The 16,043-nt window shown below is 44.2% G+C and overlaps 1 protein-coding gene across 1 annotated transcript; it reads left to right on the top strand.

The window, feature by feature from the left end:
- Nucleotides 1–5,308: 5,308 nt before the first annotated feature.
- Nucleotides 5,309–14,683, top strand: LOC117434264 (epidermal growth factor-like protein 8). Its single transcript, XM_059009120.1, has 10 exons — nt 5,309–5,426; nt 7,403–7,492; nt 8,387–8,546; nt 10,401–10,517; nt 10,815–10,927; nt 11,313–11,411; nt 13,152–13,289; nt 13,506–13,573; nt 13,833–13,995; nt 14,227–14,683. Exons 3-10 carry the CDS (start codon nt 8,464–8,466, stop codon nt 14,247–14,249), a joined length of 804 nt encoding a protein of 267 aa, XP_058865103.1. The 5' UTR covers nt 5,309–5,426; nt 7,403–7,492; nt 8,387–8,463; the 3' UTR covers nt 14,250–14,683.
- The last annotated feature ends 1,360 nt before the right edge of the window (nt 14,684–16,043 follow it).

Here is a 16,043-nt window from a genome sequence, read left to right as displayed (position 1 = left end):
GACATTAGTAGAGTCACGCGACAAATGCGTAAGGGAGGCAGCACCTATGTTGAAAACTGGAAGAAAGTGGGTGGCAAAGAAAGCTGTGGAGAATGCAAAGGCTGCCCTTCGAATTGGTGATATCATGGGGCAAGTTCAGCATGGAAGAGGGGGTCTTGGTCTCAGTTCAGCTCCTCCTACATGGCACAAGGCAGCCCCAGCTCAACGGAGGAAGCTGGTAGTCAACGAGGTGAAAAAGCAGGAGGAGAGGATGAGGTGCATAAAGGCCATTTCCCAGGCCAAGCAGGGAGAATGGATGAGATGGGAGACTGTGGAACAACACAAGATTGGCTGGCAAGACCTATGGTCAATGGATCAGAGCAGGATCAGTTTCCTCATCAGGTCAACATATGATGTTCTCCCATCATCACAGAACCTAAACATCTGGGTAGGAGAGGATCCCTCGTGCCCTTTGTGTTCACCACCTGCAACATTAAGGCACATTTTGACAGGATGTAAGGTGGCTCTTAGCCAAGGACGGTTTACTTGGTGCCATGACCAGGTGCTGCGATGTTAGCATTGGAAGACAAGCATAACATGACCAATAAGTTGCCACCTGTTCCATCAAAACATTACACACAAAAGACAACTTTCCTCCGCCCAGGAGAGCAACCACAAAGAAAAGGTGTTAAAACCAATCCTCGCCCAGGACAACTGGAAGCTGCTAGAGACTGGCAAATGCTGGCAGATGTTGGTCAATGGCTTATCTTTCCACCTGAGATTGCTACCACTAACCTTCGACAAGATATTATCTTGTGGTCTGGATCAGCACGCCTTGTTCACCTGGTAGAGTTAACAGTGCCATGGGAGGATGCTGTAGATGAGGCGTATGAGAGGAAGAAACTGCGGTATGCTTAACTAGCCACTGAAGCGGAACAGCGAGGATGGAGAGTCCAGGTTTACCCAGTGGAGGTGGGTTGTCAAGGATTTGTGGCACACTCTACAACCCAGTTTCTCAGAGACGTCGGATTCTGTGGCCAAGAGTTGCGTCGCACAGTGAAGAACTTATCTGAAGCAGCAGAGAGGAGCAGCAACTGGCTGTGGTTGAGACGGAAAGATTCTGGCTGGGGATCTCAAGCACAATAGAAAGAAAGAAACACTGATGTACGGGTAAGTAAGCTGGGCTGAGTTGAGTGGGGGACGGAGGGGGGTGATGCTGGGACGCCAGAATCACCGTCGAGCCCTCTTGAGGTGTCGTGGGCTAGTCAACGAAACACCGAGGATGGAAGGAGCCCACTTGAAGACACCAGAGATGTACCCTACTTAGCTCAATCCAGACGGTTGTCATGCTGATGCGCTGGGGAGACCGCACTGTGGTTGATCCCCGGAGCCAGCATCGCAGCCGTTGTGTGTGCTGATGCGCCAGGGAGGCAATAAGCTGATCCCTGGAGTCAGTATTACACTTTAGCCATCAATACCGGACAGAAGGATATCTACATCATCATATGGAAGGAAGCACAAATGGATGGAGACACATTAGTTTACTGTAAAGCTACGTCTTAGTTGGTGCTTATCTTATCGAGAGCCGAGTTCAAATCAGCATGAAGTTTTAACATCTACTCTCGTGTAATGGAAATCTTCAAACTGCCCCACCCAAGCACCTCCTGAGAGTGTTACACCTCTGAAGTTTACCTGGAGAACTGGAAAATGTATTTTCACGTTATCATTTTTTATCATTTTTTTTTTCAATACACTGATAAATCCCAGGAAATTGTAAATGAAATAAAACCCTTGGTCCTGAAGTAGCCCTTTAATTTGCGAGTTCAGTTTGTCTTTGAAGTCTGAGGGTCTGATTGTTTTTGGGGTTTGTAAGGACGGGAGGCGATTCTCAAACGCAGCAGCACTTCCTGTTTAAGAACAATGTCGTTTCCTGATATTGTTGTTCAGAAAAGTCTGAGATGACATCAGAGGTTATCCCAACATCCCGAGTGTGTGTCGGTGAGCCAAAAGAAGCATGTGTTTCCCTGTCACACTAACAAAGAGGAGGGGCTGGCTTCCTGCACTGACATCACGGGACCAAAGAGTCTAAGATTCACGTCTTAGATACGTGGGAAAAAATGTGCCAGAGACTGCGTGAGAACTAAAAGAGAAAAGAAAGGAAAATGTTATTTCTAAGGGCCTGCCCTGGACTGGAGGGAGCACCCTTTCTCTTAGGGGGGTGAGGGAGGGAGGGAACAGTTCAGTCTCCATGCCTCAAGCCTGTCCTGGACTGGAGGGAGCACCCTTTCTCTTAGGGGGCGAGAGAGCTTATTGAAACTTCAGAAAACTCTCAGAATCATGTTGGGTGCTGCTGTACACAACCATTATTTGTTTATATACTTTTTATCAATATATTTCATCAGAGAATTGAACTCAAATACAATTTTGTCTGGCTGTTATGTTGATATTTAGCAATGGGTAAGATGCAGTTTGAGATCACTAGACTGGACTGTACTTGAATTGCATTGTAAATGCAGTTTAAGATCGCTTGTCTAGACTGTACTAGAATTACATTTAACTGCAGTTTAAGATCACTAGACTGGACTGTACTAGAATTGCATTGTAACTGCAGTTTAAGATCACTAGACTAGACTGTACTGGAATTACATTGTAACTGCAGTTTGAGATCACTAGACTAGACTGTACTGGAATTACATTGTAACTGCAGTTTGAGATCACTAGACTAGACTGTACTGGAATTACATTGTAACTGCAGTTTGAGATCACTAGACTAGACTGTACTGGAATTACATTGTAACTGCAGTTTGAGATCACTAGACTAGACTGTACTAGAATTCCAGCAGTTTACAAAGTGACTAATACTTGAAGTGTTTATTTTCTGTGTGGTATCTTTAACATATCCTGCTTCTGAAGTTTTGATAAGCTATTATTTCCGACTTGCCATTCATATACAGCAGGGGGGTCCAATCCTGGTCCTGGAGGGCTGGTGACCCTCCTGGTTTTTGTTCCAACTGTACACAATTAATTAATTACATTTCACAAGTTTTTACAAAGAAGGATACGGACAACATGCCCCACATGTCGACCTGTTCCTATCCAGTTTTAATTAACTTTAGCATAACAGAGGCAGAAGTGTTAAAGGGAGTAGGAGCTCTTAAAATAAACAAATCCCCTGGGCCGGATGTGATCCTCCCAATAGTACTCAAAGAAATGAAAGAAGTTATTTACAAACCGCTAAACAAGATCATGCAACAGTCTCTTGACACAGGGGTTGTACCGACAGACTGGAGGATTGCAAACGTAATACCGATCCACAAAAAGGGAGACAAAACCGAACCAGGTAACTACAGACCAATAAGCCCGACTTCTATTATATATAAACTTATGGAAACTATAATAAGATCCAAAATTGAAAATTACCTATATGGTAACAATATCCTGGGAGACAGTCAGCATGGTTTTAGGAAAGGGAGATCGTGTCTAATTAACCTGCTTGATTTTTTTGAGAATGCAACAACGACAATGGATGATTGCAAAGCATACAACATGGTTTATTTAGATTTCCAGAAAGCTTTTGACAAAGTCCTGCACCTGCATAAAAGATTAATTCTCAAACTGAACACAGTAGTGATTCAAGGAAATGCATGCACATGGATTAGGGAGTGGTTAACATGTAGAAAACAGAAAGTACTGATTAGAGGAGAAACCTCAAAATGGAGCGAGGTAACCAGTGGAGTACCACAGGGATCAGTATTAGGTCCTCTGCTATTCCTAATCTACATTAATGATATAGATTCTGGTATAGTAAGCAAACTTGTTAAATTTGCAGATGACACAAAAATAGGAGGAGTGGCAAACACTGTTGCAGCAGCAAAGGTCATTCAAAATGATCTAGACAGCATTCAGAACTGGCAGACACATGGCAAATGACATTTAATAGAGAAAAGTGTAAAGTATTGCATGCAGGCAATACAAATGTGCATTATAAATATCATATGGGAGATACTGAAATTGAAGAAGGAATCTATGAAAAAGACCTAGGAGTTTATGTTGGCTAAGAAATGTCTTCATCTAGACAATGTGGGGAAGCTATAGAAAAAGGCCAACAAGATGCTCGGATATATTGTGAGAAGTGTTGAATTTAAATCAAGAGAAGTAATGTTAAAACTTTACAATGCATTAGTAAGACCTCACCTAGAATATTGTGCTCAGTTCTGGTCACCTCGTTACAAAAAGTATATTGCTGCTCTAGAAAGAGTGCAAAGAAGAGTGACTAGAATTATCCTGGGTTTAAAAGGCATGTCGTATGCAGACAGGCTAAAAGAATTGAATCTATTCAGTCTTGAACAAAGAAGACTACGCGGCGATCTGATTCAAACATTCAAAATCCTAAAAGGTATAGACAATGTTGACCCAGGGGACTTTTTTGACCTGAAAAAAGAAACAAGGACCAGGGGTCACAAATGGAGATTAGATAAAGGGGCATTCAGAACAGAAAATAGAAGACACTTTTTTACACAGAGAATTGTGAGGGTCTGGAACCAACTCCCCAGTAATGTTGTTGAAGCTGACACCCTGGGATCCTTCAAGAAGCTGCTTGATGAGATTCTGGGATCAATAAGCTACTAACAACCAAACGAGCAAGATGGGCTGAATGGCCTCCTCTCGTTTGTAAACTTTCTTATGTTCTCAAAAACTAGGAGGGATACCGGCCCTCAAGGACCAGGATTGGACCGTCCTGATAATCAGGAACACAGTCACAATGTAATTCCAGTACAATCTAATCTAGTGATCTTAAACTGCAGTTACAATGTAATTATTATTTGTTTATTTATTATTATTTGTTTATTTAGCAGACGCCTTTATCCAAGGCGACTTACAGAGACTAGGGTGTGTGAACTATGCATCAGCTGCAGAGTCACTTACAATTACGTCTCACCCGAAAGACGGAGCACAAGGAGGTTAAGTGACTTGCTCAGGGTCACACAATGAGTCAGTGGCTGAGGTAGGATTTGAAACGGGAACCTCCTGGTTATAAGCCCGTTTCTTTAACCACTGGACCACACAGCCTCCTAATTCCTGTACAGTCTAGTCTAGAGATCTTAAACTGTAGTTAAAATGTAATTCAATACAACCATATTGCTAATATATACAATCCGTAACACTGTATTCATCTTAATGAAGAAAGTTCAAAGTTCTGATAAAATTGAATATATTTAAAATGAAAATTGTTTATTCTTTAAAAAACATGCTCGGTGCAATTCTCGTTTCCAACCACATGAGGGCGGCAATAGTATACACATTTCTTCAAAGGATTATAAAACAATAGACAGAGAGGACATACTATCGAAGCTTTTCAGACCGTCCTGGACCGTTTTTGTGTCGTGGTTTGAACTGTCCGACTGTTTTTTCGTGTTCCGAGCAAAAATCTAACAGGGACAGGAAGGGTGAGAATAGTCACAAAACCCTAATTCCGTCAGTATGAGGAATGCTATGCAAATTACGTACCTAATTAACATAACCGCCGTGCAAAAATCAAAAGGGTTGATGTGGTCGAGTAAAATGATTCTCCGTCTAAAATGGTTCCACCTGCTTCAGAGAGTTCTAATGAAGGTGGGAACCTCAATAAAACGGGTCTGCTGTGGGTGGGGTGGCGCTGTGACTATACTAGTGATGGAGCCCAATGTGCTGCTAGAGATTGCTGCGATTTTAGAGAATGAAAGGGATAATGTAGCTGCAGTGTTTAATTTTATGATGGAAACAACGTTCGGGATAAGAAATACTTAAGATACTCAGGTCAGAATGCGGGGTATTTTGTAATTGTGTTAAGAGCAGTTTAAGTAAACTTGCTTTCTAATAAATAAATAAATAAATAAATAAAGCAATACAAATCAGTCTGTAACTGCGTTTTGGCCGAATATGTAACTTATATTGTTTTAATTAATTTTGCGCAATATGTGATTTGACAGTAAAATCGTTTTTAGAACTTAATTCTGTAAATGATCCAGCGCTGTATTGCAGGTCAGTCCGTGGGAGAGAGCTAGCGAGGAATCGGGGTATTGTCATGGAAATGAAGGTTTTGAAAAGCTGACGGAAAAATAAATACAATCCTATTTACTGAATGTCAAGCTGAACCCTGCGGGGTTAATGTCATGTTTGAAAGTCACGACCTTTTAAACCCCAGCGACGCGCCGTGGTCTCAGGAGAATTCCCCGAGAGGATTACACACCGTGAACACTTTCCATCACCCACGGACACGGGCTTGTGGGGCCGCGGGCGAGCGGTTCATTAATAATACATCACAATGAGAATGTGCAAAGGGCTTTCGTTATTTCTTAAAATGTTTTGCTGGGGAGAGCACAGAGCAGAGAGAAAATGGGGAAGAGGGAGAGAGAGGGAGAGAGAGAGAGAGAGCATGAGAAGGAGGGAGAGAACGGCAGACAGAGGGAGGGGGTGAGGCTGTCCCTTGTACAAATAATGGATTTCCTATAGGAAAAAAAAAAAAAAGAATTTCCTTTGGTTAAAGAAATATCCAGTCTCAGATTTTTGAGAGAGAGAGAGAGAGAAGGGAGGACTACAGAGAGAAGGAGAGAGTGGGGAGAGAGAGGGAGATGGGAGGGGGAGAAAGGGTGCTTGAGGAGTGTAAAGAAAATCCCAATTTCTTTAGGATTTACTTCTCTGGTGGTCGGAAGGGCGGTCGGTCGACGTTACTTTGCTAAACTCTGCTCTTAGTAGTTTAGTCAGAGACAAAGCAGACACTCGTGAAAACTTTTTTTTTTTTTTAATAGAAATAACAATTATAACAATAATAATTTATTTTAAGTTTTATTATTACGTCGCCCAAGACAGCTCCGTGCCGGGTTTTTATTTATTTATTTTTTTGTTTTAATTGAAATTGTTCGTTCGTTTATCATTGAGATTAAATTTACTGTAATTTTTTATAGCTGTTAAAAAAACCCGATTATAATTAATTATTTAATTAGTTAAAAAAATAAAATAAAATAAAAAATAAACACAACCAGCTAAATACAATAAAGTTCGTTTATCATTGAGATTAAATTTACTGTAACTTTTATAGCATTTAAAAAAACCCGATTATAATTAATTATTAAAATAAAAATATAAAATAAACACAACCAGCTAAATACAATAAAGTTCTGTGAGGCACAAAAAAGACGTGAGGATTGTGAACTTATTATTATTATTATTATTATTATTATTATTATTATTATTATTATTATTATTATTATTATTATTATTATTATTATTATTATTATCGTAGTTGTTGTTTATGAAGTTAAATATAATATTTTGAAGAGGATACATTTTTGAACCATTGAAAACGTTTGTCAATTAATTTATTTTTATAGTTTCTTTTAGTATTTGTAAGAATAAAGAGTGGTTTTTTCATGATTTTTTGGAGCTGCGGGTGTCCTTCTGAACACCGTCACTGCAGAAGCACCTCCGCGTGTCCTCGTTTGGAAGTACTGCCGGTATCGCTTACTTCAGAAAGGTAAGACCGCTGCCCGGTGGGGTTGACATGTCCAGTCGACCCTGTCTCTATATCGGTTAATATATCCAGCGGATTCTGTCTCATATCAGTTAATCTGTTCCGCTGACTCTCTTATATGACGGTCATACCGATCGACAGAGAGACTGACACAGAGACAGACATAGATATGCACAAATTCCAAACGGAGACAGACACAAAACAGACTGAAATACACACAGTATAATATAGATATATACAGACAGATAGACACGTAGATAGATAGACAGACGGACAATAGATACGCTCAATATAATCCTACTTGACCATGTGGCTGTGCTGCACAAGTCTCCCTGTAAGCAAGAACAAGCAAACAATCATAAGGGAAAGATCCCTCTTTTCTTCCCAAAGGCTGTATTATATCAGTGGTAATACAGCCAACACTCAGAAGGGTGTCTGTCTGTTTGACTCAGTTTCTTCTAGTTTCTGTAACACTGATGGAGGCTCTAGCTGAAACGCTTGTCTGCTTGACTCAGTTTCTTCTAGTTTCAGTCACACTGATGAAGGCACTAGCTGAAACGCTTGTCTGTTTGACTCAGTTTCTTCTAGTTTCAGTCACACTGATGAAGGCTCTAGCTGAAACGCTTGTCTGCTTGACTCAGTTTCTTCTAGTTTCAGTCACACTGATGATGGCACTAGCTGAAACGCTTGTCTGCTTGACTCAGTTTCTTCTAGTTTCAGTCACACTGATGAAGGCACTAGCTGAAACGCTTGTCTGCTTGACTCAGTTTCTTCTAGTTTCAGTCACACTGATGAAGGCACTAGCTGAAACGCTTGTCTGCTTGACTCAGTTTCTTGTATGTTTGAGTTCAGCACTACAGCAAGCCAATGTATAATATTTTTGTTTTGTTATTTCAGAGAGAGCCTGTACTGTCGGACAGGCGCACAGACAGACAGTCAGACAGACGAACCTACTTTTCCATTTTAGCCGAGCAATGCTAAGCCTCTTGGGAGTATTTCTGTGGGCACCCCTTTGTGTAAGCCTCGGGGTCAAAGGTCATCTGCCTAAAACAGGAAGGTAAGTTTAACCAGGGTTACTAAAGGTTGTTGTTTTTTTCCAAAAAAAACAAAATGGTGCTATGGCAAGTGAATCAGTCCCGTGGTGTACAGTCTATTGACACTGCTATGGCAGGTGAATCAGTCCCATGGTGTACACCCTATTGGCAGTACTATGGCAGGTGAATCAGTCCTGCGGTGTACAGTCTATAGACAGTGCTATGGCAGGTGAATCAGTCCTGTGGTGTACAGTCTATTGACACTGCTATGGCAGGTGAATCAGTCCTGTGGTGTACAGTCTATAGACAGTGCTATGGCAGGTGAATCAGTCCCGTGGTGTACAGTCTATTGATACTGCTATGGCAGGTGAATCAGTCCCATGGTGTACACCCTATTGGCAGTACTATGGCAGGTGAATCAGTCCTGTGGTGTACAGTCTATAGACAGTGCTATGGCAGGTGAATCAGTCCTGTGGTGTACAGTCTATTGACACTGCTATGGCAGGTGAATCAGTCCCATGGTGTACACCCTATTGACAGTGCTATGGCAGGTGAATCAGTCCTGTGGTGTACAGTCTATAGACAGTGCTATGGCAGGTGAATCAGTCCTGTGGTGTACAGTATTGACACTGCTATGGCAGGTGAATCAGTCCTGTGGCGTACACTCTATTGACAGTGCTATGGCAAGTGAATCAGTCCTGTAGTGAAAAGTCTATTGACACTGCTATGGCAGGTGAATCAGTCCCATGGCGTACACTCTATTGACAGTGCTATGGCAAGTGAATCAGTCCTGTGGTGTACACTCTATTGACAGTGCTATGGCAGATGAATCAGTCCCGTGGTGTACACTGTATTGACAGTGCTATGGCAGGTGGTTCAGTCCTGTGGTGTACACTCTATTGACAGTGCTATGGCAGATGAATCAGTCCCGTGGTGTACACCCTATTGACAGTGCTATGGCAGGTGAATCAGTCCTGTGGCGTACACTCTATTGACAGTGCTATGGCAGGTGAATCAGTCCTGTGGCGTACACCCTATTGACAGTGCTATGGCAGGTGAATCAGTCCTGTGGCGTACACTCTATTGACAGTGCTATGGCAGGTGAATCAGTCCTGTGGCGTACACCCTATTGACAGTGCTATGGCAGGTGAATCAGTCCTGTGGCGTACACACTACTGACACTGTATGTTCACATTTGTATTCTCTGAGTTTAACACATGCAGTCACTCTGTCGCCCCACAGATATCTCGGCTGGCTTCCTGGGACACACATGTTGAGGTTTTGAAGTTTCCAGTCACTGGGACTGATTAGAGCAGCTCGCTCTTCTCTCTGGGCATTCAGTTGAAACTGAGAGGCCCACGTTTAGTTATTTTCATTTCCAAAAGATGTTGGTATTTTAACAAGCCTGATCTGTGTGTGTGTTTAATTGTGTGTGTGCATTTCTCTCTCTCACTCCCTCTCCCTGTGTCTGTTATCCTCAGGGTGTGCTCTCAACAGACTGTCAGGGAGGGTGCCTGTCTGACTGTGTCTCTCTCCGTTTCTCTCTCGGTCTCTCTCTCAGTCTCTCTCTGTGTCTGTGTTATCCTCAGGGTGTGCTCTCAGAAGACTGTCAGGGAGGGTGCCTGTCTGACTGTCTCTCTGTTTCTCTCTCGGTCTCTCTCTCAGTCTCTCTCTGTGTCTGTGTTATCCTCAGGGTGTGCTCTCAGAAGACTGTCAGGGAGGGTGCCTGTCTAACTCTCTCTCAGTCTCTCTCTGTGTCTGTGTTATCCTCAGGGTGTGCTCTCAGAAGACTGTCAGGGAGGGTGCCTGTCTGACTGTCTCTCCGTTTCTCTGTCGGTCTCTCTCTCAGTCTCTCTCTGTGTCTGTGTTATCCTCAGGGTGTGCTCTCAGAAGACTGTCAGGGTGCCCCTGGTTTACAATGAGAGCTCCGTTCAGCCCGTGTACAGGCCCTACCTGACCAGCTGCCCGGGACACAGGATCTGCAGCTCCTACCGGTCAGTGCTGCGGAGAGTCATCCTCATCATCATCACAACAATCATTAATATCAACAATTTGAATCAGCTGCTCCAAGTTACAGCTTGTTATCAGAAAAAGACATGCAGCTGTTAGACTTTAAGCTGCAATGTTTTCTGATTAAAGCAATTCAAAATTTAATTTAAAGATGTTCCTTTCTCTGCTTTTAACTGCGCTGTACTTGTCCACTCGTACTTCTCCCACGCTGTCGCCTCACTCCAGCTGATGTCATCCCCACCTGTTTCTCTCTGACCTCTGACCCTTGCTGTGTCTTGCAGGACGTCCTACAGAGTGTCTTTCCGTCAGGTTCACAAAGAGGTTCTGCAGACTAGTGCCATCTGCTGTCCTGGCTGGAGAAAGCGCTCCCCTCACTCACTCAGCTGTGATATAGGCAAGTACCACATAGCCACAAGAACGCCCTAATAAAGACTTACCATAGTAAAAGAAGTATGATAAAGCAGTGAGAGCATGGTAAAGCATAGCAAAGTGTAATAAAGCACAGCACAGTGTAGTAAAATATAGTAAAGCACAGTGAAAGCATGGTAAAGTGTAGTAAAGCACAGTGAAAGCATGGTAAAGTGTAATGAAGCACAGTGAAAGCATGGTAAAGTGTAGTAAAGCACAGTGAAAGCATGGTAAAGTGTAATGAAACGCAGTGAAAGCATGGTAAAGTCTAATGAAGCACAGTGAAAGCATGGTAAAGCTCGTCCCTGTACCAGGGGAGACGCTCAGGACCTTGTCAATCAGGTATTCTAACTCCTGCCCTCGCTTCCCAGCTCAGTGTCCCAGGCCATGTCTCAATGCAGGGGTGTGTGGCAGGCAGCCGGGGCTCTGCTCCTGTAAACCGGGCTGGACTGGGAACTACTGCCAAACTGGTGAGCTCCTACCAACCAGCTGGCTGTCATTTCACATACATCTATCTGTGCATCTCCCTGTGTCTCTGTGTCTGTCCATCTCCCTGTGTGTCCATATGTCTTTGTATAGTTTTGCATATATCTCAAGAACAGTATGAAACATGCTCAGGACATTTTTAGCATGTTATTGAGAGTATCAGAACGTGTGTGTGTGTGGAGGCTCTCTGACCACCTGTCTGTCCGTCTGTCACACTTACATTTTTACAACATTATTATTATTATTATTATTATTTATTATTATTTGTTTATTTAGCAGACGCCTTTATCTAAGGCGACTTACAGAGACTAGGGTGTGTGAACTATGCATCAGCTGCAGAGTCACTTACAATTACGTCTCACCCGAAAGATGGAGCACAAGGAGGTGAAGTGACTTGCTCAGGGTCACACAGTGAGTCAGGAGTGAGCCGGGATTTGAACTGGGGACCTCCTGGTTACAAGCCCTTTTCTTTAACCACTGGATCCCAAAGTGTCTTCTACATGTATCTAGAGAACTGTTTATGCAATTGTGAGAAATTCTCCCCCCTCTCACACTGCCCTTCTTTTCCCTTTCAATCCCCCATCCCCTTTCTTAGATGTGAACTAGTGCTTCTCTCCTCTCTCAGATGTGAACAAGTGTCTCTCTCTTCTCTCAGATGTGAACGAGATCTGTGTCGCTCCCCTCTCTCCGATGTGAACGAGTGCCTCTCTCCTCTAGATGTGAACGAGTGCCTCTCTCCCCTCTCTCAGATGTGAACGAGTGCCTCTCTCCTCTCCTCTCAGATGTGAACGAGTGCCTCTCTCCTCTCAGATGTGAATGAGTGCCTCTCTCCTCAGATGTGAACGAGTGCCTCTCTCCCCTCTCTCCGATGTGAACGAGTGCCTCTCCCCTCTCTCAGATGTGAACGAGTGCCTCTCTCCTCTCCTCTCAGATGTGAACGAGTGCCTCTCTCCTCTCCTCTCAGATGCGAACGAGTGTCTCTCTCCTCTCTGCTCCTGCGTTCAGATCTGTCGCTCCCCTCTCTCCTTTCCTCTCAGATGTGAACAAGTGCCTCTCTCCTCTCAGATGTGAACGAGTGCCTCTCTCCTCAGATGTGAACGAGTGCCTCTCTCCCCTCTCTCCGATGTGAACGAGTGCCTCTCCCCTCTCTCAGATGTGAACGAGTGCCTCTCTCCTCTCCTCTCAGATGTGAACGAGTGCCTCTGTCCTCTCCTCTCAGATGCGAACGAGTGCCTCTCTCCTCTCCTCTCAGATGTGAACGAGTGCCTCTCACCCCTCTCCTCTTTCTCAGATGTGAACGAGTGCCTCTCTCCCCTCTCTCAGATGGGAACGAGTGCCTCTCTCAGATGTGAACGAGTGCCTCTCTCCCCTCTCAGATGTGAACGAGTGTCTCGCCTCCTGCGTTCAGATCTGTGTTGCTCCCCTCTCTCCTCTCCTCTCAGATGTGAACGAGTGCCTCTCTCCCCTCTCTCAGATGTGAACGAGTGCCTCTCCTCTCAGATGTGAACGAGTGCCTCTCTCCTCTCAGATTTGAACGAGTGCCTCTCTCCTCTCAGATGTGAACAAGTGTCTCTTTCCTCTCCTCTCAGATGTGAACGAGTGCCTCTCTCCTCTCAGATGTGAACGAGTGTCTCTCTCCTCTCTGCTCCTGCGTTCAGATCTGTGTCGCTCCCCTCTCTCCTCTCCTCTCAGATGTGAACGAGTGCCTCTCTCCCCTCTCTCAGATGTGAACGAGTGCCTCTCTCCTCTCCGCTCCTGCGCTCAGATCTGTGTCAACACTCCCGGAAGCTTTGTCTGCTCTTGTCACCATGGTTACCACCTGAGGCCTGATGGGAAATCATGTGAAAGAGTGGAGGCCGCGGGTAAGAGACGAGGGCGAGCAAGAGAACGATCGCGAGCGAGTCGAGGCCATTCGAGACCTCACTGCTCGCCCAGGTCATAGCGGCTGACTGATGAATTTGAAATGAAAAGAGAAGGGAATTTGAATTACACTGATCTAGTATGAAGTGAATTTGAATTGCACTGATAATGTCTGAAATGAAATTGAATTCTGTTTTCTGACTTTTGATTTGTTGAAGACCCTGTGTCTGGAGAGCTGAGAGAAGAGGTGAAGACTCTGAGGAGTAAAATAGAGAATCTGGAGAGGGTGAGAGCAGAGCTCATTGTAACATACACTGCACTGAACTGCACACCAACACCAAGTCAAACTCATCTCCTTCTCCACCTTTCTCTCTCCATCTCCATCTCCCCTCTCCTCCTCCCATCTCATCCATAACTATAAAACACTCACTTGTGATGAATTCAGAACTACTAAAATAGACTTTTCAATGACAAACACACTCATACCCACCCCTCTCCCCCCTCTCCATGGACTCTATTTTACTCTCTCCTCTCCCTCTCTCCAGCGTGTGGAGCGAGCTGTCTCTCTGGTCTCTCGTCTCGTGCCGGTCAGCTTGGAGGAGCTGAGAGACGATGACATCACTGCGTTCTGGGAGAGGCTGCAGGAGCTGGACCGCATCGAGTCTCTGAGTGAACAGATCCTGCTGCTGGAGGAGAGGCTGCCCAGCTGTGAGTGAGAGACTGAGACTGCAGCACAATATGCACTGAGACACACATACTGACACACACTAACACACACTGAGACACTGATACACACTAACATACACTGAGACACTGACACACGAGACTGAGACACATACTGACACTGAGACACGCACACAAACGTCTCTCTTTGCTGTGTGATTGTGGTGTCACTTGGTACGGACGTACTTCCTGGCAGCGCTTTATTTTGTTTTTCAGGTTCCTGCAAAGAGAATCGATGACACACCCAAGATTTCAGCCGTGCACTTTGACCTCTGCACAGACACAACTGGGACAAAACTGGATGTCAAATACACACACAGACATGCAGACAGTCTACACTACACACACTACACTGCACACGCAGAAACACACTGACACACACTACACTGCACGCAGAAACACACAGACTACACTACACATGCAGAAACACACTGACAGTCTACACTACACATGCAGAAACACACAGACTACACTGCACACGCAGAAACACACTGACACACAGTCTACACTACACATGCATAAACACACTGACAATCTTATACATGCAGAAACACACTGACACAATGAGACACACACTGTGTTCTCCGAGGATTTCAATCGGTGCTACTGTATTTAAATTTGCATGCAGCTAAACCATGCTGGAAAACAATGTGTACCAACAATAATGATTTTAAAAAAATGTAAATCTATATTTGTGTCTATTTATATTTCATATGATAATAAAGTAATTTTAAATCCTTTTCTTCATTGTAACTTTTTTACATTCTGGCATTGTTTTAAAACTGCCCCTACAGGATAGACTGTGTCTTTACACGCTGGGGGAGGGTGTCATGTCCATACAGCCCAGTTAGACAGGGGCTGCAGGGCAGGATTTAAACTGCGTTACACTGCCTTTACAAGCAGGGATGTGACTAGAATCCTGAAATTCTTAAATGGCAACATACGTGGTTTGTAGGATGTCTCTTATATACACTAATCCGCGGGGTGTCAGGTGTGTGTTATATACACTAATCTGCAGTGTGTCGGGTGTGTGTTATTTACACTAATCTGCAGTGTGTCGGGGGTGTGTGTTATATACAGTAATCCGTGGGGTGTCAGGTGTGTGTTATATACACTAATCCGCAGTGTGTCGGGTGTGTGTTCTATACACTAATCCGCGGGGTGTCGGGTGTGTGTTATTTACACTAATCCGCAGTGTGTCGGGTGTGTGTTATATACACTAATCCGCGGGGTGTCGGGTGTGTGTTATTTACACTAATCTGTGGGGTGTCAGGTGTGTGTATACACTAATCCACGGTGTGTCGCGTGTGTTATATACACTAATCTGCAGTGTGTCGGGTGTGTGTTATATACACTAATCTGCAGTGTGTCGGGGGTGTGTGTTATATACAGTAATCCGTGGGGTGTCAGGTGTGTGTTATATACACTAATCCGCGGGGTGTCAGGTGTGTGTTATATACACTAATCTGCAGTGTGTCGGGGGTGTGTGTACACTAATCCGCGGGGTGCCGGGTGTGTGTATATTATTATTATTATTATTATTTATTTCTTAGCAGACACCCTTATCCAGGGCGACTTACAATTGTTACAAGATATCACATTATACATTATACAGATATCACATTATTTTTACATACAATTACCCATTTATACAGTTGGGCTTTTACTGGAGCAATCTAGGTAAAGTACCTTGCTCAAGGGTACAACAGCAGTGTCCCCCACTGGGGATTGAACCCACAACCTTCCGGTCAAGAGTCCAGATCCCTAACCACTACTCCACACTGCTGCCCTGTATACACTAATCCGTGTGGTGTCGGGTGTGTTATATACACTAATCCGCGGGGTGTCGGGTGCGTGTTCTTTACACTAATCTGCGGGGTGTCGGGTGTGTGTTCTTTACACTAATCCGCGGGGTGTCGGGTGTGTGTTATATACACTAATCCGCGGGGTGTCGGGTGTGTGTTATTTACACTAATCCGCAGTGTGTCGGGTGTGTGTTCTTTACACTAATCCGCGGGGTGTCGGGTGTGTGT

The sequence above is a fragment of the Acipenser ruthenus genome, chromosome 38 (genome assembly GCF_902713425.1).
Source record: "Acipenser ruthenus chromosome 38, fAciRut3.2 maternal haplotype, whole genome shotgun sequence".
Taxonomy (NCBI): domain Eukaryota; kingdom Metazoa; phylum Chordata; class Actinopteri; order Acipenseriformes; family Acipenseridae; genus Acipenser; species Acipenser ruthenus.
This window is presented reverse-complemented; position numbering and strand designations above follow the sequence as displayed.

Coding starts and splice junctions, on each gene's coding strand:
- LOC117434264 (XM_059009120.1), top strand. CDS start 8,464: ATGCTAAGCCTCTTGGGAGTATTTCTGTGGGCACCCCTTTGTGTAAGC. Junction 13,290..13,505: donor TGAAAGAGTGGAGGCCGCGG/GTAAGAGACGAG, acceptor GATTTGTTGAAG/ACCCTGTGTCTGGAGAGCTG. Junction 13,574..13,832: donor AAATAGAGAATCTGGAGAGG/GTGAGAGCAGAG, acceptor CCCTCTCTCCAG/CGTGTGGAGCGAGCTGTCTC.